The sequence below is a fragment of the Corvus moneduloides genome, chromosome 21, assembly GCF_009650955.1.
Source record: "Corvus moneduloides isolate bCorMon1 chromosome 21, bCorMon1.pri, whole genome shotgun sequence".
NCBI classification, from domain to species: Eukaryota; Metazoa; Chordata; class Aves; order Passeriformes; family Corvidae; genus Corvus; species Corvus moneduloides.
Window position 1 is genome coordinate 2529080 of NC_045496.1, and position 27864 is coordinate 2556943.

Below are 27864 nucleotides of genomic sequence, written 5' to 3' on the forward strand. Positions count from 1 at the left end.
AAAACCAACCCACCCAAACATTTCTTTCTTCCTGGTTCATTTTCTCTTCCCTCGTTCAAATTCCTTAGCCGCTCCTGAGAAATCTGGGCTTAAAAATACACCTTCCCAAGATGAAGGATATGGTTTATAATGGACATGTTCATGAGCTGTCCTGGCAACAGAGTTCAGCTAAAGACAATTTGCAAACACAGGTAAAGAGCCCAAACGCATCCACTTCGCCCAAACGTTTGCAGTTTATTTTAAACAAGCACATTAATTTACAATTTAGTACAAAACAGTCACTTTTCCTTCCAAGAGAGGAACGAGACAATAAAAACCCAATCAAACCAGAACAGACTTGGAAATGTCAAGTTAATGACTTCAAATAAATAGAACATTTAAATTACTGAAACGGTATGGTCACTATTTTCAACACCTCATGTGCAACAACACACCTGGGACCTTCGTTCCCATCCAGTTCTGTGCAGGAACAGCAGGATGGATACACTGCTGGAAACAGAAAATCAGGAATTCTCACAAATAACTTCACCAGGTTTCTTTAGCACTTGCAGCTTTTGTCTCTCCTGGCACATTCTACTCCTTTTATTTTAATATTTCCTGTTTGAAAACATCCCGAGAGCAAGGAAAACTCCATGAATTACAAAGGGCCAAGAAATCCCTCTTGGAGCTGGCTGCCTCCAGCACAGCACGATCCCCCCAGGGAAGTGGCATTGCAGGAACCTCTGCGGACAACACACTGCACAAATAAACCCTTCAAAATTGAGGAGATGGGGCTTGGAGGCAATTTTTAAACCAGAAACACTTTCCTGGCAGCATCACCCATCCCCCAGCACAGACTGGATCGTTACAGAGACATAAAATGATATAATTTGTCATTAGAAAATACAGAAAATAAAACCAAGCAAACCAAGTTTACACAAGTGAATTCAAAGTCAAGAAAACCTTCCTAGATGAGGATATTGAAGTGAAAGCCTTGGCTGGTTCACTGGCAAGAGCTGGAGCACCAACACAGGCAAGCAACATCCTAATTTCACACTTTTCTACTCTGAAGAGACAAAAATAATCCACTGAAGTTTGAGTGTTGATTCATTTTTGTTGTGTCACAGCAATGTGGAAGTTAAATGTGTGTAGCAAAACCCCTCCATTATTCCAAACCCACACTTGCTTTTTAATGGCAAAATCATCCCTACAACTTTCCAAAGTCTTTTGCTTTCATGTGCAGACGACAAAGAGCAGAATGAGTCAAAGCTAATGAAACCAGGTCTGTGTGTTCGGTAGAATTCTAAACAACAGCAGTAATGACTGAATGTCAACTTGAGAACGTGCAACAATACTGACAGCAGGAATAAACTGGCCCAGTTTTCCAGATCCAACATTGCTGTGCTGGGTTAGGTCTTCCTGGTGTTTGGATTTGCTTTTAAAGCTAAGTGTCCTTGCTGGTGGGCTGGGAACACCTGCCCAGATTAGGCCTCCCAAAAGTTACCTGATTTTCAACGCTAAATGTGGAATCTCCAGGTTTTCCTCTGAATGGATTCCTCTCACTGGATTCCAGCCCAAACCCAAGGGCCCTGATGAGCCTGGACTCCCCTTCCCCACGGGCTCACCATCCCTCTCATGCTTGCAGGGTGTTTGCATATCCAAGCCCAAGTGCTCTAATGATAGGGAGTCATAAATTCCTGAAGAGACAAGGCCCAGGATGGCTCCTTGTGCCAGAACTCTGGAACTGTGAGGGTCCTCAAAGAGCACAGACCCAGCACCTCTGCAGGAATGTTGGACTGACACAGTCATGTGAACTGAGATTTTTGCCTCTGACACGTTCACAACACCCCCAGAAAGTTGTTCCTCTATGTGGGTGTTATTTTGATAAGCTACAAGGGACAGTGAATCTCTGCAGCTCAGTTCTGTTATTCCAACTGGATGCTGCAGAGACACAGCAGAAATACTCCATTTTGTGAACAACCAACATCTGATTGCGAAAAAATAATCCTGTGGAGTTTTTGTGCTTTTTTGTTGCCAGGCTTCAAACTTTCTCTGCTGGGGCTTATAAGGGAAATCAGAGGAGGACACACCAATGGTAAAATCCAGGGAATTGGCCAGGGACTTCTTATTCCTTCTCGTGTAACAGAGGAGCCAGCAAACATTCAATTAAATTAAAAGTTGCAAATGCAGAATTGAAAGGAAAAGCCTTTTTATATAACATAATTAATCTGGAGAACTCACTGCCACGAGAAAACATTGAGGCCAAAACCTATTAGGATTAACTAAAGATTAGGTAATGGATAACTAGAACATGCTCAATTACATTGGATAGGATTATAAACTTCACTATCCAGGACGTGAATTATCCCCCCCCAGCCAGGATCACAGCAGCTCCTACTCCCAAGGATGATTTTGTAATGTTTACATGGCTTCTTCTCACTGCTGCCCCAAGGACCCCAGACTGACCTGTAGAGGGAACTGCCACATCCCAGAATGGGGCAGCTCTGGGCCTTACCCATTAGGGAACCTTCCTGATCCCAGCAGGGCACTCCAGCAGCAGGGATGGAGGAAGGGCTGTTCTCTGCACTGCACAGACAGCTTTACCCCTGACACTCAGTGAGCTCAGAGCTGGAAATACCAAGGGAAGTGTTAATTGCCCTGTTGTGATGGAGAAATTCGACAGAAGAAACTCAGTGTTTGCAGATTTTTCCATCTGTTCTGCCATGGTAACACAAATCTTGCTGTCCTTCACTAAAAGCATCGTTTTCCTTTCCTAGACTTCATCAGGATTGGCTTCCACCTGGGTAACACCATAATTACTTAGCAGTCAGAGTCAGGCTGCTCACTGTGCTGCAAAACTCTCATCCTAGTGATGGCACACACAGATCCTTGGCTGGGATGCACCAGAGGATGGATGAACGACTGGAACATGGAGTGCTTCCTACTTCAAATATGCCATGTAAATAACTTTTCAGAAAGTCATAGAGGTTTAAATTGATTTAACCAGAAAGAGAACTCTTGTTTCCTGAAAAAAAAAATCAGAATTCCTGCTTCTCCCAATGAAGCAGCCAAGGTACCACTCAGAGGAACCGTTCAGCACTCGGGGAGGTGAAATCAGCTCTGGATAAATTAAAAAAAAAGTAACACCTGACTTGAAAATACACAAAACAATATCCAATTTCCTTCTCCAGCAGGCACAGTGGATTGCATAATGCAATGTTTACTCTGGAAATGAGTAAAGGATGTTGGTGGGAAGTCATGGAAAAATCTTAATTGACAAATGCAACGCTCCCTTGCGAGGACATTGATGTGGCCTCGGGCACAGCCTGGGGATCTCAAGGCCAGCTCCACCTGTTCAGCTGAACACCTGGGAAATGCCTCGGGAAGAAAGGGGTCTGGAACAAGGAATACTGCATATAAAATCCCTGATCATAAATATTAAAGCTGTGTCTGGGACTGAACAGCCACGTACAACGAGAACTCCTACACCGAGGAACGATAATACTTCACTTTCCAGCGCTTGGATCTCATCCGGAAAAAAAAGTACATGATCATTAAAAACAAGGAGGATGCCACATAGAGGATGACACACAGACTCATGTCTAGGTTGGAAAATCCAATCCCTAGGAAGGACACAGCCTGCCTCGTCCCTTTGAGGTTCACGGATGCGGCCGCGTTTTTCCCGCTACCTTGGACAGCTCCAGGATTTCCCACCGGCTTCTCCAACACCCTGGAGCCTGAATCTACTGGGTTTTCCTTATCCTGGAGCTTATTTTCTCCATTTCCCCCTGGGTTCTTCAGCAGGCTTTTGTCTTTCACCTCTCTTGTGTCTCCCTGCTCGTTGTCACTGGGGTCAGCCTGGCTCTCAGTGTATTTATAGAGAATATTTTCACTGCTGTAGTGGGACTTGAGGAACTGCAGAACTTGGTCTTCATTCCAGCTGTGCAGCCCTTTGATTTCCTCATGACATGCAGGACAAATGTCTGGAGTTGGCCACTGAACTTTGGGAAATTTTGGATCTTCAGTCAAATCACCTAATTGAGAGGAGAAAAATAAAAAAAAATCAGGAGGAATGAACTGAGAAAGCTGCACCATCAGACACCTCACAGGGAGTCGTTCCCACTTCCAGTGAGGTTGGCATAAAAAGCCACAGCACAATAATGTTTGAATTAAACCAAGACAATCACAAATTTGTGATTTCCCATCAATTTTCTCATCAATTCTGACCCGAAACATTTCAAAGTACAAACACTAAATCACAATTATTTCCCTTTTCTCACAGCAAAAGCTGCAGCATTTCAATCCCAACCCGACTCCTGCAATTGCTGCTTTTAGAAGGCAGGAACACACAACTGTCTGGGCCCTCGAGGGTTAACCTGAATTATGGTGCAAAACAAGCTGCTCTTTTCACTCAGTGCTCCTTAATCCCTGTTTTCTGCCTGGTTTGCAGGAGCAGCTCCAAGGCCAGACACTCAGATATTTTCATGTTTCTGTGTTGGGAACCATTTCCATCCCAAGCTTGCTTTTCCACAGCTCTGCATCATTACCAGAGCAAACTGTCTGCAGTACTTTAAAAGCCATGTTTAAAATACATTTAAGATGTATTTTTCAGCTAAAAACCAAGTCTTTAAACACGTAACACTGTCTTGAATTAGATCTAATTTTACCATTTCAGATGCTCACAGCTCTGGCCACATTTCTGAGCTGAACACTGTTGCTGGTGTCACCCTTTCATTTGAAACCCAACATTTTAAAATGTGAATGGAGATAATTTTTAGAAAAAAAATCTCCATCTGGTAAAAAAACCTAAGGTATTTACCTGATTAGTACACTAACACTTAAAGTATTTCAGAAATATAGATTCTCATATTATTATTATTATTATTATTCTTTTTAAAGGCAGGAAACTTCCCCATGATTTTGGGTAAAATAGGGCTTCAAAAGACATTTAAAAATAGTTGTCTCCTTGATATTTATGAGCGAGAGAGCACATTTGCTTTTTTATCCTAAAGATCACTCAGCAATCAATTTGTTTCAATAGAAAATGCAGAAACAAAATGTGTTACAGCAAGGTTACAAACAGAAACCTCCATGTACTCGGTGTTTTCCTGCCAAAGAGGGAAATGCTGTAAATCCTGTGCATTCTGAAGGAACAGGGAATAATTCAATAGGGCAGAGCCATATCCAGCCACCGCCTGACCCAACTCCAAGGCTGCCCCAAGGTGTTCTCATAGACCAAACATCATTTCTCACAAGGGGCCACAAATACAGATGCAGCTTTTAAGGGTGAAAATATATCACTGTCCCACTGAGAAATTTTAGCAAACTTAAAAAGCATAATTTAACATTATTATTTATTCCAGTGTGTTTATACTTCTTACTAAAAGGGTATTTTAGCTGGCTGCTGCATCACCTAAATCAATATCCATGTGAGTTTTCCAATACCTTAATGTTCTAAATAAGTGCATTGCTCCACCACTTAGCAACTCCAAGTCCACAGGAGTTGCCTGCTCCTGTGTTCAGCCCAGCAAAAGGAACCAAAATTAGGGGATGCTTTTATTTAATCTCTAATTATTTACTTTTTTTCTCCTCAGAGAAAGGAGGCAAACTGTTTGTACTCACAACAGTATTTAATACTTCATAAATCTTGGGAATTCAGCATGAGCATAATAAGAACACAATGTAGCATATTTAAATTGTAACTAATGCTGCATTACCCAGATCCATAACAGCAGACAGGGATTTAGTGCAAAGAGAAACCAATTTTCTTTAGTGCTTTAGTTACTTGATACCCCCATAACAGAATGGATTAAACACAACCAGTATTTTAACAGCACTTTTGGTCTAACTGCAAACACAGGGATCTGGAGGGGGCACAGATTTCCTTTATACAGTAATTTTATTTTATTCAGCTGCTGATCTGCCAAGAGTTGAGGCTCTTTTGTCCTGAGAAAGCCTCTTGTTCAATTGCCATCGTTTTGCAAAACAAAACAAAGGCAGGTTTTAACCCTAAACTGTTACAGAAAGAAATGTTATTATTTTTTATCCACTGCTAAGCAGCTGAACTGCTCTTTTTGGAGAAGGCTTTGATTTGTGCTCCAGAAAGAGCCTCTCACCAAGCAACAGGTGAACTCTCAGAAGAAACCAGCTCTGAGCACGATGTTTTTCATTCTGCAGAAAGGCCCAGCTCTGTCTCAGGTGTTTCTCTGCCCTACCTGCCAGCCTGTTGTTCACCACGTTGTGCTTCTCCCACAGCCACAGAACAGCCTGGTCCAAGCTTTTCACGGAATCCATGGATTCTTTGGCCATCTCCTCGAAGTGCTGAGCACAAGCCTTGCACCCAAAGAAGTGCTGGATGTATCTCCTCATGACCTGCAGCACAATCTGGGGGTTGTCCTCAAGACCTACAAGACAAGTGACAGACACAGCTCCAACAGCAGGAAAGTGAAGTGGGGGAGAAGGAAAGGAAAAGTTGCTCAATTTTTGTTCCATAGAATTGACACCTGACTTTAGAGATCTGAAACAAGTGACTTTTGTAATTTAAAGTGGCTGTTTATACCAATACATACAGCACGTTCAGTCTGTACAACTGTGCTCAAAGTTACCCTGAACAACACAATAAAATAAAAGTGTTCTCTAAATGAAATTTCTCCTTTCAGAGCATCTTAAAATTTGAGGGGAAAACCAAACTTAGTTAAACGAAAACCAGGCATTATTTTTATCATTATTTGTGAAATTGTTAAAATATGCAAAGTTCACACTTTCTGTATGTCACAACTCCTGTGGAAGTAGAGGCTTTCTCCAAGCTCTTGCCCAATAACTAAATGAATATTTAAGTTGTGCATTCACCACTGCATTCATGCCCAGGCACTGAAGTTATGGTGACCTTGCTACTGAAAAATCAAGAGTCAAACCCTCCTCTGGTGAGTGCTGCACGAGGTGCCTGTGGTGGCTGTTTGTTACTCCACAATTGTGAGGAATTAGAGAGCACCACAATCTCATTACAGTTATTAATTCCACGGCTTTTTTGGCAGGCTCTGAATGCACGGAGCAGCTGCTGAGCAACATTTGCACTTCCAAGAGTAAATCAGGAATTCCTCCTAAAATAAACACCAACATGTGATTCTTTCTATAACATTCTCACTTTCACCCTAAAGATAATGCAAAAGGATAATTAATTCAGCAGGAAGATAAGGCCTGCACAGGTTGAGGACTTTGTGGCCTTTATTGTGTCAGCAGGTAGCTCCTTACATCTCCTAAGTGGTTTGAAAACCTGATATAATTTGCTGAAATCCTAATGGTTTCATCTCAGTCTCAAAGAATTTCTGATTCATGCTTAATTGACCCAGTAAATTATGTCAAAATGTATTTTAAAATGTACTGTGTGTTACCACGAACACACACTTGTCAAATTAAACACATTTTATGGTGCAGATTGATCAAATTACAGACTCCTGCTGCTGAACACCACGAGTAATTTACTATTGCTTTGTTTTCTTGGGAAAAAAAATCATCCTCAACAAAACCTGCTCAAACTATCAGAGCACTCATCTGTTATAGATATGGGAAATACATCAAGACTGTCATCAACACCTTTATTTAGAACAACAACGGGATATTCTTAAACACAGCAGCAAAAAAAAATCTTTAAAGCCCAAAGAAATCCTAAAAAACACATAATTTCTCCTCAGCCATTCAATATCTGTGATTGAACTGACATGTATAAATAAAAGCCATAAGATTAAAGCAGATTAAATTACTGCATTAAAAGAAAGGCTGGAAAATTATTTTGGAAGTTGAAACGAATTTCAGGCAGAACAGTTTTACCATTTATACTGAAATATGTATTTAGGAAAAAACCCAACAACAAACACAACAGAAGTAACTACCAGCCAATTATGTCTTTGTGGAGAAACAGATTCATACACAAATTTATTATTTATTTAGTTACATCTGTTCTCCTGTGCAGTGTTACACCCCTGGAAATTCATTTTGTGGGGAGATCTGCCAAATTCACCAACAGATTAAAAAAGAATCCAGATAATTTATGATAAAATCCACAAGCTTGTCTTATTCCCACCAACACATCCTGTTACCTAAAACCACATTTCTTGTAATTAAGTGTGCTCAGGAAATGATTTCTACGATGATTTTACACATCCTTGGGTGTGAGCAGTTCTGTCCCGAGTTCCTTTGGATCCCTCCTGCTGCTCCCACTGCTGGCTCAAATTTCCCCATTCAGCATTAAAATGTATCAAATACAGCCCAATAAAATCATTTCATCAAGAAAGCCACAGCAAGTTCACCCAGAGTGCCAGGCCCTCGAGCACAGGGGACGATCAAGAAAAATACATCTGCTTTAGAAAGAAAACAATTGCAAAATGGCTCATTTTGTTTGTTTTTCTTTTATCAGCCCCGAGATGAATCTTCTATTAACATCTGTCATGTATCATCGTGTAATCCTCCTTTTCTCTTTCCTCCCAAACTACTGCAATTCAGGGTAACCCTAATCTTTAAAGTGGACAAGAACCATAAAACCCTACCTGTGGTGGGAAGGATTAGGGAGTACATCATGCTTTTTAGTAGATGGGATTTAAACAAGCAATAAGGAGAGGAAAACCTCCCAAGACATAATCCCACAGTCTCAGACTGACCCAATTCTTTCACCATAAGAAGTGATCATCACATATCTGGCCCGATTTACAGCCAGGGTTAACTGTGCCAAAGAATTCTCAGGTTCTACAATGTATTTTTAACTTCAGGCTCATGCCTGAAACAATTTGAGGTGCAACTTTGTTTAGTTAAATATTTAGAATTTTTTTTAGATTTAATCAGAGCACTTTGGTACTAAAAAGGGAAATTTAAGTTATGCAGGATCCTGCTGAACAGCTCAAAATCATCAAGTGCAAACCCCTTAAACTCACCAGGCAGTGAAAGCACTAAATAGAAGAAATTCAATATACTGCCCCATGAATAACAAACAAAACAAAGAGAGAAATAAAAATCAACAACAGGATGATTTGCTATCAAAAAATGCAAGAGAATTAGTCAGATTTGAAGGATTTTCACCCTGACTGCAAATAATGCTGGACAAATGTATGTATTTATAGTGTGAAATAATGAAATACTTTCTAACATACAATCAACAACTGGTAAATTGAAAATTTCTGAGTTTTATGATGTCCATGTAGAATTCTCATATTCCTTGGAAAAGGTATTTAAAAGGCTTTAAATGAAAACTAAATAGAACTGTAACCAAACAAAGCAATGTCCTGGCAGGAATAAAAACATATGAAGGCCAAAATTTTAGCACTAGTAATTCTATTTTCGTTGGGTGAGGAAAATAGATTTTATAACCAGCATGTTTCTTAAACAGGAATCATCACCAGAATATTAACAATCAGCTTCACAAGATGCTGCAAGTCTAAAAATAAGCAATTTTACAGAGTGCTGGCAAAGTAGTAAATCACTGCAGGGATTAATGACAGGTACATTCAGCTGAAAAAAAACCCTCAAACAGTCATAACATACAGTATTTAGGAAATAACATTACAGAAGGATCAGCTAATGGCTGTACATCTTTTATAGCTACTGAAGTGAAAGGCTAAACCTCATTTTCCTCAAATTTCATTCCCAGTGCAACCTCAGGTAACCTAAATCATTTTCATCCCTTTTCAGGGAGCTCAAAATTTTTTTGTTTGAAATTCTCTCTTTTTTTTTTTTCTTTTTTCTTTTTTTTTTTTCTTTTTTTTTTTCTTTTTTACTCCCAGCTTTAGGGCCACACACTTTATTTAGCACATTTCCAAGGCTTCCTGCTGCAGCCGAGCTCTGACCCCTGCTGGTGCAGCCCTGCAGCCACTCTTCTCCACAAATGGATTCCTTGAGGATTTACACACCAGAAATATTTGCTGCTCACCTGTGTTTATCAAAGCTTTTGGTCTCAGTGCAGCCTGAACAGTGAGGGTATGGAACAGCTTCCAGAAGGAGCAGCTGTAGCCCCTCAGCTCTGGTCTGCTGCCCTGGCAGCCAACCCACTGGACTTTCCTGGTGAGAAATATCCCAGAAATCTGAAAAAAAAAGAGATGCATTTTAAGTATGTGCTGCTCTGGGGCCTAAATGTACCACTGAACACAGCAGCACAGCTGATCCCACATGGGATTGAGGTGATCCAGGGTAAAGAACAATAAATGACTCTGCACTTGTTGCTGATGAATTCATGCTTAAGGCAAACAAACTTTTAAAAATCCTTAAGTCTCAGATACTCTGAAGCACCATCATAAAACTCATCCCTCTTGGACATGTATTACATGACACAAAATGTTCAGTCACTGACATCAGACCTACTAAAATTAGCCTGACAGAACACACAAAGTAGTTTAACCTATGAGGGTTTTTTTTAAGAACACAGCACACAAAAATATTCCTGTACACTGACAGAGCTCCAGCTTCCCTGGGCACATTCAAAATTCCCTACTGCTCCACAAGGTTTACATGATTTACAATGCAAAGCCTTAACTGGCTGTAAAATTCAGTATTATTTCATCTTAGAACAAACCCACTCCGTATTTGTTGCACCTAAAATCCAGTGCAAGATTTTTGTTTCTGAGACTTCTCTCTCCTCTTCCTAAAACACACAAAGGAGTTTTCCAAATTTCAGACAGAAACAGGGAAGAAAGACTTGCTAAGTTCTGCACAAAGACAGCCCTATCACAGGGCCTTGCCCAAGTGGGAGGGGATTCCAGCAAGGAAACGGAAGAATATTTGGGGAAACTCTTCAGGAATAATGCACATTGCAGTGAATAAATTCCCCATCACTTAAACTCTGACCTTCAAGAGAATCCTGCTGATAGCAGGCACAGCAAAAGCAAGTCAAAAATATCCTCTGGGAATCTTGCATCCCTGGGGATGACATTAGGGAACAAGTATTGCTTGCTCATTATAAAACCCAGCCAGGATTGTGTGTTTCAATTCCTCTCATTTCAATTTCTTCCTGTGGATGTGGTTTTTATTTTCTGCTAATGATTTCACTTTATTTTCATTTTAACCTTCTTATAACTCCATTATGACTGAGGGAGCATCAGTAAGTGATGTCTGAGATTGATATAGAATCTTATCCTTTCCTAATGCCGTGTTTTATGCTAGAACTGGGAACAGCTTACCCGCATTTTGTTGTTGACCAGATCCAGGATAGCATCATAAGGGATTTTGTCTAATGGAAGGCTCACCAGCCACTCCTGCAAGGTCTCTAACAACTTCACCACAGGCTGACGGCCAGGAAAAAGCTGAGAAAAATAAAAAAAAACAAGGAAGAAAATATTTCCAAGTACAAATCTCATTAGCAGTGAGATGCTTTCGGCTTTATCCAGATGTTTTTCCTGTCTGTAAAATGCTTCATTTTGTTTTCTGATGAGCAAATAAATTACTTGTTCTGCTTTCAGTAAAAAGCCATCTCACACCAGCTTTTGTTTATGAAATTCAACAAGTTTTTTGGTGCAAAATGTTAAAAATAAAGCAGGCAGGAATGCTACAGAACAACTTGACATTCTATAGGATTTCACACGAATATAATTCAGTTCACAATGTTGCTCAAAACAGAGTATAACACCTCAGTGAAACAGAGAGGCTGAAATCCTTCTCATTTTTGGAAGCTCAATCACAAAAATTAGTTCTTCTTAGTCAGATTTCTGTCAATTTAGGAGTTGTTATCCAGAAGAGCATTTTCCCTTTCATATGTGTAAGAGTGATTTCCAAAGTGATCTGGAATCAGGGACTTCCTTAACTTGGAATTTACAGGAGCCACCGCCTGGCAGATGAGTGTGAGGAACTGTAAATCAGTGCTAAGGCCATTATTTCACAGCAGAAATGCTTTGATGAGGGTTGTAATTACTACAGAATTAAGTCCAGTATGATTGCCATCCTTTAGGACCCTTCCAGAAGGAGCAGGATTTCAGTCATGAAAATTCCCCAAGCAGGGAATCAAAGACCTCTGTGCCTTTTGGATTGACCACCACTATAAATAGGAGAAGAGTATAAAAAGGTCTCCTAACAGAAACCCCTGAAAATATGAATGAGAGCTGCAAGGAAAGTGTTAGATGACTTAAAAAATGCAAATAAAGGACAGCAACCCCTGGTGTGACAGGGCAGGTGGAGATGAGCAGGCACCCAAAGAGAACATTCCCCATTTATCACCAACAGCCAGGGAAGCAAATGACATCAGCTGGCCAGGAGCCATCAGGAAGAACAGAGGATGTTTTAGGGATAATATGATGGAAAGATTACCACCACACTTTCTTAAAGAAATGAGGCCAGCTGGAGATTTCTGACCTCTGATGGCTGCAGGGGGGAGCTGGCTGGGTAAGGAGCTGTCTGTCTGATTTTCAGATAAACCCAGATATTTGGAAATGGTTCATATAGGCCTTATTATTCCCTTAAGTGTTATTGATTCACTTTTTAAAAGTAAAACATAGTGTTAGCTACACAATAAGTAAATATAACGAGCTATTGGTCATTTCAGGAAGCTGGCATTATAAAGCAAAATTATTTAAATTTTTTTCAACTCATATCACATTTTATTACATATATTTTCATGTAAATGTAACATGTAAGCATTTTTAATTTTTAAATACTCAATTATATTCCATATCTCAGTTACTTCTGAATACCTATTTAATTAAAAACAGTACCTCAATTATATTCAAAATTTAGACAGAAGCTAACATCTCTAAGTAGAACACCATTTGCCAAGTATGCATTAATGAAATCTAAAAGTCAAGAATGAAAAACAAAGGTTGGTTTAATCCCACTGGGTTACAATAGCTACTTATCCTGAAAATCTGATAAATGGACTATATTTACAATGTTAGTTCAATATGTTGCAGACTACTTAAGCTTTATTTAATTTTGAGCCCCCTAAGGTGAAATTAAATTGCATTTTAACCCTGTAAGTATGTCAGAACAGCAAACAATACCTCAAAAATAGCCTTTAAATAAACCCACCAAACCCTTTTTTAAGCTACTGAGGACGCACACACTTAAACACCGTGCAAGACATTTTGAGAGACTTATGTCCCATGATAAATCTTATGGTGGAGGAGTTGCTTCATCCTCACAAATAATCAAAGCCCAGAAGTGCCTACCTTGGCAGAGATGGTGACAAAGTCCTTGAAGGTCTTTAGCTCAGCTCCCTCGAGTGCCTTGTGCGTGGCGAGCTCCACCCGGAGCAGGAAATGCAATCCCGACTCAAGGTCAGCCATGTACAGCCTGGACCTGGAACACACATCAATCCTGGCATGCACTGGCAGCTTCCTGCCACTCGTTTCCTCACCAGTCACAGAGGTAAAATTGATGGAGAGGAGGTGTCATTAAAGCTCCTCCAGCGCTGGCCACCCCACAGTGATTGCAGCGTCCTGCCCGGCAGGGACTGCTCCGTTGGAGTGTCACAGGCAGGGTTTGGATAACTGAGGCACAACCACACATAAGAAAATTTTTTTTTATGTTTGACTGAACTTGTTGCCTCCCAAGCAGCTTTACCTTGTAATGGAATTATAGCCCTGGTGTAAGGAAATTACAGCTTCTCTGCTGGGCTGACCATGAACAGAAACAGGACATGCTCTGAACAAAGGGAGGCTTTTGTTCAACAACAGGGGATTAAACACAGGGCAGGGGTGCAAACGAGGCTGAAAATGTCAGTGTTGAAGAGGACTGAATTAGAAATTCTCTCTCAAATGCAGCAATTTTACTGCAGGTCCTTTCCCTACGAGCTAAATCACAGCAGCTCTTAAGACAAGAGTTATGACAGGTACAAGTAAACAACATAAACCGAATCAAACATTTTCACAGTTCCTTCTCACAACCAAATATCTTCATAATCAAACCCACTTTACAAAGTACAAATGCACCAGGCACACAGACCCAACTTTCAATGCTTTTCAGGCAGAGTGAGACAGAGCAACAGAACTGAGCAAACAGAAGTTCACAGAGTTAACATTTCTTGCAAGAGTTCAGCAGCACTATTGTTTCTAAAAAACAGAATTAAAAACCAATCATTCAAAAAGCTGGCTGATCCCACCTCCTAAATAACATGCAGGAAAGAACATATTAAAAGACAGAATCATCTATAACCATATATACCACATCTATAACTTAATTTAAACCACAGACTTACTGTGAATTTATCTCCTTAATTAATAAAGTACTCACTTAAATTTTAAAAACCAGCAAAATTCTGCTTCAAGTTTCTTAAATAAAGGGACATCCACATGAATGCAGGAGGTTCTCCAAAAGGATCCTATTTAGAAGATACTTGGAGTGGAGATTCATGTCAACAAGATTTTGCCTTGCTGGAAAGCAGCTCAATTTAACTAAGTTGTTTTGCTAACAGAATGTTTCATGTCAAGTATTTTATAACAGTCACTGAAAGAAGATGACACTAATAGTGTCTGTGAAAGGAAAATAAGTATTATATGAAAGCACTCAGTCCCACATCTTTTCCATCTAAAGATGCTGAGGGATTATCTCTCTGCAAAGGCTTTGCATCCTTCTCTCAAAGAGGGAAAGAGGGTGAAGATAAACCTTAGAGGATTTGGTGTGATAAACATCTTTTGCAGTGACTTCAGTATTTTCTATTATACTTGCACTTGACAAGCCCTTTTTAGTGGGCACTGCTTCACTACTACAGACAGAGAATTTCCCACAGAAATGTTACAGCTTGGTATTTTACTATTTATTTTTTTCAGGGACACTGATGACTCCTGAGGTTTTCCACCAATTCAAATCACATTTCAGTAATGGGTGAAAAATCCTCGGTATTTTCAAGGCAATTGAATATTTAACAATACTTTTGGTAAAAACATTCCTTCCATAGCAGTGCAATGTTTGCTGCTAAAAATACTGGCAGCCCTCAGTACTTTCACCTGTGAATTGTTTGAAAAGCTGCTCACAACTGAACTGAACGGAGTGAAATGAAGTAAAATATGGAACTGCACTAGGATTTTATAATAAATTACAGCACAGCTTCCCACACAGCAAGAAAAAGCTGCAGGTAAGTTTTAGTAACTAAATTTATCAAAACCAAGGGCATCACTTACTTATCAAACTCTTTCCACACCTTGATTTCTGTGCTCTCCTCTTTGTTTTCTGGAGCAGGCAGCTGGAGTGGCAAAAGGAGTTTTTTCCTTACACCTGGCAGTGACTTTAAATATGAAGAAAAGAAAGACCGTAGAGGCTTCAAACTGCAAATGGACAGAGAGAGATCACTTTTAATCTCAGACTAAGTGGATGTCCAAAGCAAATCAGTGTATTTATAAAATAAGATATTCACTTTGGTTTCTGCTTTACAGTCCTACCACAGCATGGTCTGTTATGATACAAAGTGAAAAGAAATAATGTTCAATTTATGAAAAACAAATCACTTGCATTAGTGGTGTGACATTCCATTCAAAATAAGAGCAAATAATGCTTACCCAAATGTCAATTCACATCACACAAGAAAAGGGATTTTTTTAAGAACTCTGATGCTTCATTTATTTTTTCCACTTTTGTTTTGAAGCTTTTTCCTTTCAGAAATACCACAGTAATAAATTAAAGCTATAAATGGCCAAAGGTGGTAAATAAAAGTAGTATTAGGTCTTTTATTGGTAATACAGGGAACACACAACTTCAGTCAGTACAATATATTGATGAGGTGTCAGGACATCAAATCCTGACATTTTTCTAAGTTAAGTGAACCTCCCCATAACCCTCTTACAGATAATTACTTGTTAATTAACCCATGGCTGCCATTGGGCTGTATCAGGTAGCACGAGGGGACTGAGGTGACCCCCAGTTTCTCCAGGAAAGGTTTATCAAAATTCAACGCTCTCCTCACCACGATGTTTTCATACTGGATCAAGTCTAAGATAACCTGGGTAATGAAAGGATGACATGAATTACACATTGTTCAAGGAATATCCAATCTTGCAGGACAAGACACATAAACAGGTGAAGTGCATCATCCTTTAAGGGCATCATTAAGCTGTTTGCAGGAAATGCAGCTACGGCTGCTCCATGCACATGAACAATTTCACTTAAAGAAGATTTATTCTTCTCTAGAAATTATTACTCCCATCTTCCTTTTTTTTTATTTTTCTTGTCTATCCTGGTCTTTTCCTCCTGCCTTTCATCACTGATGACACATGGCCTCCTTTTCTTCAGCAGTATGGGAAGGTTTGTCCATATTGTCTCGTGTTATAAACATGAAAACAATGCTATCTTCTGTTTCACTAAACTATTCTCTAAAGCTCAAATACTACATAACACCAGCAAACATTTTTTATCCTGAAAGCAGACTGCACTTTGTGTTAATCCAACAACTCTGTCTTCCTCTCTAATAAAAACAAAGCGAGTGTGATAAAAAGCTGAAGAGCTTTATAACCTTCACATTTCTTCAGTAATGCCCACTTATATCACCACAGCAGCTTCCAGAGAACAAATGTCTGGAAGCAGCCTGCTTCCCAAAGTGATTCCCACTGTTGGCAGCACAGTCTCCTCCACTCATGACACTGGGCCATGTCAGCACCAAATCTAATCAGAAACATTTTGCAGACACTGGATGTTTCCACACAGATTATGCCAAGATAATTGTGCAATTTTTTTTTCTTCTCTTCCTGCCAAGATCTAGGATAAAAGTAACAGTTGTCTGAGCTAACAGCAGGCTCACTAGGAGGGGAAAGGATGCCCACTCTAATAGTCTATTGGGAAGCAAAACTGAAAGACTTCCACTTCCTCTGTGTTTCTGAACTGTGCAAAGTTTCATGCTACCATCTTAATTTCCCAAAATTTACATATGAAGAAAAAGAACTGGAGAATTTAGATTATTATAAACAGTTGCCCAGAAGAATGAGTATTATAAATGGTTCTCTAGCAGTAACAAAACAAGAATGTAATCTGACAATATTTTTGTCACGATCTTTCAAATCTTGAAAGAAAATTGTGCTTGACAATTGATAAATTAATCTACTAAAACAGGAATGCAAGAAGTTAACATGACATCACATTCTTTTGTAAGCAAGTTCCTCTGTATGACTGAACACCACAGCCCTATAAAATCCCTGGGTTTTATGATCCCCCAAACATGTGTGACCTGCTCTAGTGCTATAATCAGAGAGTGGTTGCTTGGCTAAATAAGCTCAAATCCAGCTGGTTTATGGTAAAATCATTCAGAGTCACTCTGTCCCCCACAGGTCACACGTTACCTCTCGGCCAATGTAGGAGCTGTTGCTCTCAAACACAATGGCTGTATAGTGGTGGCTGTTCTTGTCAAAAAGAGATGTAACATCACTGGACCTTTGAAGAAAAGAAAAGCAATTTAGCACAGAATGCAATACACTCATGGAATTTCCTTTTATAATCTCATAGCAGAACTGATAGTAAGAAAAAAAAAAACTCACTTCATTTTTAATCTTCTACAGTTTATTTAATTAACTGAATAAACAGGGAGCAGCTACATTTGAAAGAAGGAACTTACAGCACTGGATCCAGTGGTGGGCAGGCAGGAGGTCTCACCTCCTGGGAATGGTTCTGCAGGAAGTCAATCATCATCTGACGAACTGTTTGCAGCTCTCGATCTGCTCCTGCTGGGAACAGGTTCCAAAAAACCACAACCCTTCAGAAAACTGGGAAAAAATGACTCACATGCAGGTTTTCTGTGCATGTGAGTTTTCTCATGCTTTTCTGGGTCAGGTTTCTGCTTAAAATTTGGAAAAGCCAGCATTATATTTGGCTGAACAACAGGATTTAGTTATAGGATTTCATTTTAATGTTGATGTGAGATCATACTTTAAAGCTGTCATCCCACCCCAACATTAATAAAACATCAAGACTTTTCCAAATGTATCCATCTGCCTGCCTTGCTGATTTTCTCTTCAAACAAAGCTTGATTCTCAATGTGAACATTTTCACAGTAGTTGCTGTGGGCAACTTCAGCAGTTTTACTGCAATAAGGATATTAATCATGAATTAAAATCTGCCAAGGTGTATCATTCCTACCAAATGGAGAGGCCCCAAAGCCATGAACAAGAGGAGGAAATAACTGAAGTGTGAGAATATTTTATTTGCTTTAAAAGAACCACATTAAAAAGCAGAAAATATCTCAAATGCCTGAAAGGTATCACTAAGGTTCTCTTGTACAGGAAGGGTTAATGGTGCAGGTGGTCTCTCCTCTGACCTCTGGCCTTTTAAATGTTCATCCATAGAAAGGGACAACATTACTTTTGTCCCAGACAAACCACCTCAAGCTGTGATCCTGTCAAACCCTGGGATAAGCCTATTTTCAGTGAGTCACCATCTGAATAGGAGCTCTCCCAGTGCAACTCAGGATGCCTGGAAAGTGGCCAAGGGATCAAAAGGCACCGGAGTCAGGATTGAGCAAATTGGATCTCCTGCTGATGAGGGGTGTGGTGGAAAAAAAAGCGATTAAAAAAAATTAACAAGCCATTTGTGAAATTAAGAGCTACGTTAAAAAAAAAAAATTAGGAAGGTGATCCCTAAGTTCTTGAAGAAATGTTTTTCCTGACTAAAATTCTGATTAACACTTCATAGAGTACGTGAAATATCCTGTTTTAAATCAGTGTCCATCCCATTCCTGTCCAAAGTAACTGACAGGCAAAGGGATTTTGCTTGTTGTGTGACACAGCCCTGGCTGACAGGAAAACTGCTCTGGGAATTTCTCACAGTAAAATGTTCTTACCTTGGTAATTTTCTCCAGTTGTAAACTGCTTTGTAAATGCTTTGAAGTACTGCGTGGGAGAAAAGAGAAGTCACCATCAGACAAAAAAGCCCAATTTAGGAACAAAAATGGCTTTCAAGAGTTCTCACTTTTACAGCTCTAACTACAAAACATTTTAATTTATCTGGTCAGGAAACAGTTTTCCCTCTTAGCCTATGAGTTCGAAAAAGCTGCTTCTCACCTACTCGAGGGCAAGAGGAAAAATACCGTAGTGCATAATTCAGTGGTGTATATTGATCCTGCACTGCAAACACTAACCCAAACACAAATTAACTGATCACCAAATCAGTGCTACCAACTGTGTGTGCACTCAGAACACTGTTCACATTTTCCCAACTCCCTCCAGTGGTTAAACAGGAGATCTAAGGGAGCTTGGCTGCCTTCTGCTACAAAAAATAAAATGGGAAAGATTCAGTGTTTAATTAAGAGGATATCACAATTTACACCTAAAACTTTGAAGAGTAAAAAAAAATAAATATTGTTCTTATTATCAGGGTAAAAGATCACAAATCCTACAGTGAAATGTCTCCTGTTCCCTCTCCTGTCATCACAGTTTATTCAACCCTTTCCATCCACCACATTCTGCTCATACTTAAAAATGTGATTATACAGACGGACTGAGAAGGTAAAAATTGCATTTAGACTTAAAAATGAACAATGGCAGATACTTTTGGCTAATGTGGCATCCCCTTTAAAAAGCAGCTTAAGCAAATTATGAAATTAATCACAAAAATAGTGAAGGATCAGTCAACAGTAAATTTTTAACTGGTCATGCAATCAGATGTTTTCATGAAGCAATTTCAATGTGTTCCCTTTACTTTCACACACCAAAACTAAAAACCCTATTAATAATCCTGTAACATGTGAATTTGAAAAATATTTATACAAATGATTATCTAATGAACCTACTGAAACTAGGTGTTATATACATGTGATAACATGATACTTCATAGAATGATACCTTCTTTCAATAAGAATTTTTCAGATTCAGAACTGAGAACTGAATTACTGCTCAAAACAGCTGCATCGGCTCTTGCATTCAGCAAAAAACCCTCAAATTAATCTTTTATCAACTCTGCCATTTTCTCAGCAAAGCAAAGCAAAACTCCAGCTACAGAACAATGAGTTACACATCACTTTATGGTTTTAATTACTATAAAACATGCATCATTTGCCTAAGGCAGGATGTTCTGCCACTTACCCTAAAAGTTGGGTAATAGTGAATCCCATATTCTTTGCACGTCTCGTAGTTCCCTTCTTCCCCACAATCCAGCACTCCAACTCTAATTGCAGATTCCCAGTCTGGAAACAAAGATATCTTTCAATTTTCAGCAGAAGTGACCACGGATCCCAGCTGATGAATTACCTTGCTTCCCATGGAAACCAGCAACAGGACTCTGAGAGATTCCAGTGGCATAAAAATCCAGCCCTGGGTCGATTCTCATTTGCCATTCATTTCCATCCCCCAGTGTAATACAATCTACTGATATTTAAAATAACTAAAACCTCCCTGTTTTTCTTGGCTGCACCAGTGTTTTCAATGCACCTAAACAAGAGGAATCCCAACACACAATGCAGCAGTCGCAGGGGTGAATCCAGGAAGATGAGATCGGGGCCAACCCAACACTTGCAAGGAACTGGATTGAATTCCTCAGCTTTTCCCATTAGCTGAGCTCATAAAATAGAGCATGTAGAATATATATAACTGAATAAAATTCATCCAACAGTTACTCATCCACATGGCTGTCAATTACAAACCCATCAATTTGATGCACCTTGTACTAGAGCCTTTTTGACAAGCTGCTTTTTCTCCAACTTACAATTTTCTGAGAGGCTTCAGAATTACACACAGCCCCCAGTTCATATAGTGTCAGCTGAAAGATGTTATGTATCTGGCAGTATTGTTCAGAAATGCATTAGTTATACCCCAAAAAATACTTGAGTTTTAACCAGAGTGTTAAACAGTTGAGTTTGAGCACCACTCTGGGTTTTCTTTACAGCAATAACCACAAGAGTTCAAGTATTTCCATAAATATGCTTATATAACTTCAGTAAAAGCTTTCAACTAACTTACAGCTTTTTCCTTCTCTTTTTGCTGGGAATTTATCTTTTTGAGCCAGGCTCTGCTGCAGCAATCACTTTAAGGAAGAACCACTCCAAGAGAATCTTTAGACAGCTGCTTTTTAAAGCAAAGTTAAATCACACCAGCCGTGGGCAGAATTTGAAGGCCCCCCACAACTCCCAATAAAATTTAAAAAGCACTAAAATTAAACCTGCTTTTATAGCAAAGAGCATGAAAGCTTCATCAAGTTCAAGAGCTGACAGACAGTTCTGGCCTAGCTGCCTCTGAAATTTAGCTTGACCTTTATGTGTCTTTGGAGGAGCTGGGGCAGCTGATGGAGAGGTTTGTGCTGAACGTGCCAAGAGCTGAGCGGGCACCAGGAGAGCCCTCAAACACGCTGGAGCAGATGGGCACCCATTCACAGCAGCACAAAGGACACAACAGCCCATTTCATCACATAAAATGCAAAATACAAAAGAAAAGTTTGGCTTCTGGGTATCTCCCTCATTCAACCTTCACCACTCCTCCTCCTTTTTCCACCTGTCTGGATCCTCCTCCACGCCATGAATAGGGGCTCTCTGAACACAATGCAAATAACCCAGCACAACAAAGCAGCCCCACCCCAGCTAAACACCCGGGTTAAAGAACACCAGCTGGGATGTGCTGCTGAGCATTCCTGCTGCTGGAAACGGAGCTTTTCCTTTCCAAGGGATGCCAGAGTTGCTGCAGTGTGCAGCCTACACTCTGGAGTTACAGCGGCACTGTAGCCTGGGTCGGCTTGTTTTAAAATGCTGATTAACTTTAAATTAGCATTAGTGGTTTTGAAATACTGACTCACAAACGATGGGAAAGAGGCAGATGAATGATGCGTTAACCAACACAATCTCTGTTTATGCTAAACAAGTTCCAGTGAATGACAGGACTGTGCTGGACAAACTGGAAACCTGCAGGTGGGTCAAACCTCCCGCCTGAGAAATGCCACAGAGCAGGAACCAGGGAATTACAAGGAATACGCTTTCTTTTCACAAACCTGCAGCATCCTCTCCAGCTGGGTGTTTTCCATCAGGAAGTTTCAGTCAGGGAGGTAAAAGGCTCATCACAAGGCACCTCTCCCTCACAGCTGCTTGAGAGTTGCCTATTTTGACACTAGGCTGTTTCCTGAATGATGACAAGGTGATTTGGTTCCCCACCAAACGTATTCAAAGAACAATTTGTAGTAGGAAATCATTATTGCTGAATTTGGAACAGTTATTCCAGATCCTGAGGAGTGGATTGATTCTGTGTGTAGTTCACAGGTTGTTCCATGTGGGATTTCCAAGGGTTTGTTACTACACATAATTCCAGCCCAGAGATATTTTTCTGGATAGACTTAATCATCTTTTAGACAGAAAAAGGACAATTAACTCTAATGGCCACTTTGGCCACTGCTGTAATAAAATGAAATGTGTGATTAGGAAAGCAGCAGCACTGACTGAGCTTAAAGCCTGTTCTGAGAGGGAGTATCAAAATAAAAACATAAATTACACAAAAGCAAGCACTGATCCTATTTTTCAGGAGGATTATGTTCTGCTGTGAAGTCTGCAATGGTAGTATTGCCAAGATTTAGCAAATGAGAAATGAAATAAAAATTAACTCTATTAGCACAGGCCTTTTTTGGACAAAGCTGTTGCGCCGATTTAACCGGATTTTGTTTGGACACCAAATCAGCAAACGTAACCCCAGTGACCTAGGAGTTCCCTAATGTAAATGAACCTGCATCCTCAAGTATATCTTTAATATCCTAGCAGATGAGTAAATATTTTTGAAAAAGAAATATTGAGACAGATTAAGTGGGCAAAATGTTTTGGGTTTGGTTTCTTTGATGAAGCTACCAATGAGAAGTGTGACTGTTCTCAGTCTCCTCCTAAAAGCCATTCATCCCAACTTGAAAATAGAAACATTTTGCAGACAAGTAACATCAAAAGCCAATTGCATTTGCTGGTAGTGCCAATGTCCACAAAGTTTCAAAATCCACTTTCTAAATGAAAGTCTTCATAAAAATGTAATGGATTAAAGGAGAGAGAGGCCTTTAGCTGGCTGCAGTAATACAAGTGCGTAACAGTATTTGCAGTTACCATGACTGCAGGTGAGAAAGAAAATATGTATTTGAAGAAGCCTTTACGAGTTACAAAGGTACCACACTGCTGTAATCCTGTGTAAATTCCCGTCTTATTTTGACCAAAGCTCTGGCCAGTTTGGGCTCTTATGCTCTCCACTGCTGTGCTCAAAGACCTCCCTGTTACTTCAAAGAAGGAGAAGATGTAATATTATTTTGGCCACAAGCAGATCAAAGCAGTAGACAAAATGTTACATAAATCTATGCAAATTAAACAGAAAAAAGTTACTGGTTTATAAACAAACCCTTCATGCAAGTAAGGAGCACGTGAAGTGCTCTGAAAACCATGACTGCTCTCTTTCTCTCTGAGTTTTTGCTCATCAATCACAATTCCTCAGTGTGTGATGAGTTCATCAGGACCTATTTTTGGGTTGGTTTCCACTTCCATATATCTAAACATACACCTAATACTGCACCTACATTTCATGTGAGTTGTTAACACTTTTCAGAGTGTCACAGAACAGCCAAAGCTCTTCACTCTCTCTCAAAGTGAAACGATGAGTGCATTAGAACTGCTGTCTCCATCCTAGAAACGTCTCTTGGGTGAAATGTGAAATTAAGAGTAGTTCAAAAGCCTTTTACACCGCTATATTAAGCATAACATTTCCTACAAATTTGATCTCAGGTTTCCTCCCCAGCAGAAGTACTGAACTTTAATCGATACCTCAGGGGCCTATTTGTTTCCTTACATCTACAAATAGAGTAAAACACTTCAGCACCTGCCAAAAAAAACTGAGCAGGCTAAGACACAGCAAGGCAGGTCCCTCAGCATAAACTGTGGAGGCCACCATTTCTTTTTAAGTCACTAATTGATAAATCTGAAAACCTGGTTCTCACTTTGCTAGATTTTTGTGTTATTTCCTGGTGATCCTTTTCCCCCTTTGAGCCCATCCACACTACACTGAATTTGCAAGATATAAATCAAGTGTGTGCCTGGCCTCTCCAGTACCACAGTATTTTCTTGTTTATTCTCTGAAAAAAAGCTGTTCTCTTTACAAAACATGTAGAAGATAAACATCGTGCCTTCAAGAGCTCAGTCTAAACAAACCTCGGGTACACAGGGACACTTGCATGCAAACCCACAGCTGGACTGCTGTGTGCGTGCAAGGTGATGTTTTATCCCTGGATTCCTTCAAAACCTTTAATTTGGAATTGTGCTTCCACCACCCACCCCTTGCTCTGTCCCATGTGCTACTTTGGCTGTGTGGCACCACCAGAGCAGGGGATGAGGGTGATGCTCACACACCAAGGCACAACCAGAGCAGAGGGATGAGGGTGATGCTCACACACTGAGACACAACCAGAGCAGGGGATGAGGGTGATGCTCACACACTGAGACACAACCAGAGCAGGGGATGAGGGTGATGCTCACACACCAAGGCACAACCAGAGCAGGGGATGAGGGTGATGCTCACACACCAAGGCACAACCACAGCAGAGGGATGAGGGTGATGCTCACACACCAAGGCACAACCAGAGCAGAGGGATGAGGGTGATGCTCACACACCGAGGCACCACCAGAGCAGGGGATGAGGGTGATGCTCACACACCAAGGCACAACCACAGCAGGGGATGAGGGTGATGCTCACACACCAAGGCACAACCACAGCAGGGGATGAGGGTGATGCTCACACACCAAGGCACAACCAGAGCAGAGGGATGAGGGTGATGCTCACACACCAAGGCACAACCAGAGCAGAGGGATGAGGGTGATGCTCACACACCGAGGCACAACCAGAGCAGAGGGATGAGGGTGATGCTCACACACCGAGGCACAACCAGAGCAGAGGGATGAGGGTGATGCTCACACGCCAAGGCACAACCAGAACAGAGAGATGAGGGTGATGCTCACACACCGAGGCACAACCAGAGCAGGGGATGAGGGTGATGCTCACACACTGAGACACAACCAGAGCAGGGGATGAGGGTGATGCTCACACACCAAGGCACAACCACAGCAGGGGATGAGGGTGATGCTCACACGCCAAGGCACAACCAGAACAGAGAGATGAGGGTGATGCTCACACACCGAGGCACAACCAGAACAGAGAGATGAGGGTGATGCTCACACACCGAGGCACAACCAGAACAGAGAGATGAGGGTGATGCTCACACACCGAGGCACAACCAGAACAGAGAGATGAGGGTGATGCTCACACACTGAGACACAACCAGAGCAGGGGATGAGGGTGATGCTCACACACTGAGACACAACCAGAGCAGGGGATGAGGGTGATGCTCACACACCAAGGCACAACCACAGCAGGGGATGAGGGTGATGCTCACACACCAAGGCACAACCACAGCAGGGGATGAGGGTGATGCTCACACACCAAGGCACAACCACAGCAGAGGGATGAGGGTGATGCTCACACACCGAGGCACAACCAGAGCAGAGGGATGAGGGTGATGCTCACACACCAAGGCACAACCAGAGCAGAGGGATGAGGGTGATGCTCACACACCGAGGCACAACCAGAGCAGAGGGATGAGGGTGATGCTCACACGCCAAGGCACAACCAGAGCAGGGGATGAGGGTGATGCTCACACACCGAGGCACAACCAGAACAGAGAGATGAGGGTGATGCTCACACACTGAGACACAACCAGAGCAGGGGATGAGGGTGATGCTCACACACTGAGACACAACCAGAGCAGGGGATGAGGGTGATGCTCACACACCGAGGCACAACCAGAACAGAGAGATGAGGGTGATGCTCACACACCGAGGCACAACCACAGCAGGGGATGAGGGTGATGCTCACACACCAAGGCACAACCACAGCAGGGGATGAGGGTGATGCTCACACACCAAGGCACAACCAGAACAGAGAGATGAGGGTGATGCTCACACACCGAGGCACAACCAGAGCAGAGGGATGAGGGTGATGCTCACACGCCAAGGCACAACCAGAACAGAGAGATGAGGGTGATGCTCACACACCGAGGCACAACCAGAACAGAGAGATGAGGGTGATGCTCACACACTGAGACACAACCACAGCAGGGGATGAGGGTGATGCTCACACACCGAGGCACAACCACAGCAGGGGATGAGGGTGATGCTCACACACCAAGGCACAACCACAGCAGGGGATGAGGGTGATGCTCACACACCAAGGCACAACCAGAGCAGAGGGATGAGGGTGATGCTCAACACCGAGGCACAACCAGAGCAGAGGGATGAGGGTGATGCTCACACACCAAGGCACAACCAGAACAGAGAGATGAGGGTGATGCTCACACACCGAGGCACAACCACAGCAGGGGATGAGGGTGATGCTCACACACTGAGACACAACCACAGCAGGGGATGAGGGTGATGCTCACACACCGAGGCACAACCAGAGCAGAGGGATGAGGGTGACGCTCACACGCCGAGGCACCGCGGCTCACACAACCCCCGGGCACACGTGGCATGGCCCACAAGTGACACAGTGACCGAGGCCCCGCGGTCACCCAGCCCAGCGTCTCTCGGGGCACCGCGAGGCACCGCCGCGGCCCTGCACCAGCTCCGGGCACCGCGGGAGGCCGCGAAGGGCCGCAGGACAGCGGCCGGCCGGTGGGCCCGTGCGCGGTGACCCGGTCCGAGCCTCACCTTTGACGTCCCCCGCCAGCGCTCGCCAGGTGGGCGCGAAGGCGATGCAGTGGCCGCAGGACGAGCTGTAGAACTGCACCACCCAGGCGGCCGAGGAGTTGAGCAGCGCCGGCCGCACGGAGCCGGCCGTCAGCACGGTCAGCGGGTCGTGCCCGGGTCGGTACAGCCGCGCCGTGGCGGCAGCCGCCAGCAGCACCGGGATCAGCGCCGGGAACAGCACCGGGAGCGGGAGCGGGAGCAGGGCCCGCCGGCCCCCGCCCGCCGCCGCCATGTTGGGACGCGCGGAGAGGGGCGGGGCGGGGCCGCGCCATAGCAACGCGCCGGCCATGGCGGCCCGGCGGGAGGGGAGCGGCGCTGCCCCGAGGGCAACGGGGAGTGTCCCGTGGCCCTGAGAGGAGCCGGGATTGTCCGTGGCCCTGAGGGGACCGTCCCGTGGCCCTGAGGGGATCGGGAACCGTCCCGCGTCCCATGAGGGGAGCGGGGATTGTCCGTGTTCCTGACGGGACCGTCCGTGTCCCTAAGGGAAGCGGGGATGCCCCGTGTCCCTGAGGGGAGTGAGGACTGTCCGTGTCCCCTGAGCGTTGCAAAATACGGAATATATAACATTTTTATTAAAAAAGAATGTTCTTTGATGCTTGATTTAATCCGTGAAACAGAGAGCACCCAACAAGGTCTAAGTGAGGTCCAAGTGTTAGAAAAATGCTCGTCACTGAAGTCGCCACACAAGAGAACAGGTTGTCCAGAGACGGTGTGGAGTCTCCCTCTTTGGAGATATCCCAAAGCCATCGGGACACAATCCCGTGCCATGTGCTCTGGGATAACCCTGCTAGAGCAGGGAGGTTGCACTCCATGACCCACTGTGGTCCCTTTCAGTCTTACCCGTTCTGACCTTCTGTGAGAGCGCTTGGTGGCCAAATTTATGTGACAATTGGTATAGAAAGAGACATTTTAACTTCACGAATCTTCTCATTGAGTAGAGATGAAAGCAGGGCAGCCTTGAGGTCGAGAGCTCTTTCATCCCAAAGTACCTCTCTCGGCAGGGAAGAGCCATCTCTCCTCAAACTGAAGCTCTGATAAAAGGCTGTGCGGAGGCAGCTTGATAGAAGCTCTGTCCTTTCTGTAAATTCAGGCCGGATGAGCACTAGTAATGGATTTTAACACCTTTTATAGCTCTAGCCCAGTATGGAAGTCTCCTTTCATTTCTAAATACAGGCTCAGGAATTTTCGTTACATTAACAAGAAGCAGAAACCCAACAGCAGCCCCAGAGAAGGGTTTCAGAGGAGTTTAAAACTCAGATAATGAAAGA

At 42.4% G+C, this 27864-nt stretch overlaps 1 protein-coding gene across 2 annotated transcripts; it reads right to left on the reverse strand.

The window, feature by feature from the left end:
* Positions 1–211: 211 nt before the first annotated feature.
* On the reverse strand, positions 212–26885 carry QSOX2 (quiescin sulfhydryl oxidase 2). 2 transcript variants are annotated; one of them, XM_032130740.1, is made up of 12 exons: positions 26558–26885; positions 19944–20044; positions 18704–18752; positions 17483–17591; positions 17211–17301; positions 15735–15880; positions 15066–15209; positions 13116–13245; positions 11139–11261; positions 9896–10046; positions 6195–6383; positions 212–4013 (listed from the first exon to the last, which is right to left on the reverse strand). In XM_032130740.1, exons 1-12 carry the CDS (start codon positions 26883–26885, stop codon positions 3463–3465), a joined length of 2112 nt encoding a protein of 703 aa, XP_031986631.1. In that variant the 3' UTR covers positions 212–3462. The 2 variants fall into 2 exon arrangements, with proteins under 2 accessions (XP_031986631.1, XP_031986633.1); XM_032130742.1 differs by having other exon boundaries at positions 17483–17588; positions 26558–26844.
* Between the last annotated feature and the right edge of the window lie 979 nt (positions 26886–27864).

What these genes read in the sequence shown, in the direction of transcription:
- QSOX2 (XM_032130740.1), bottom strand. Translation starts at nt 26,885, where the DNA reads ATGGCCGGCGCGTTGCTATGGCGCGGCCCCGCCCCGCCCCTCTCCGCG. An exon ending in GCTGGCGGGGGACGTCAAAG is followed by an intron (nt 20,045 to 26,557) that starts GTGAGGCTCGGA and finishes CTTTGTTTCCAG; the next exon opens with ACTGGGAATCTGCAATTAGA. An exon ending in GCTCCTACATTGGCCGAGAG is followed by an intron (nt 15,881 to 17,210) that starts GTAACGTGTGAC and finishes TTCATTACCCAG; the next exon opens with GTTATCTTAGACTTGATCCA.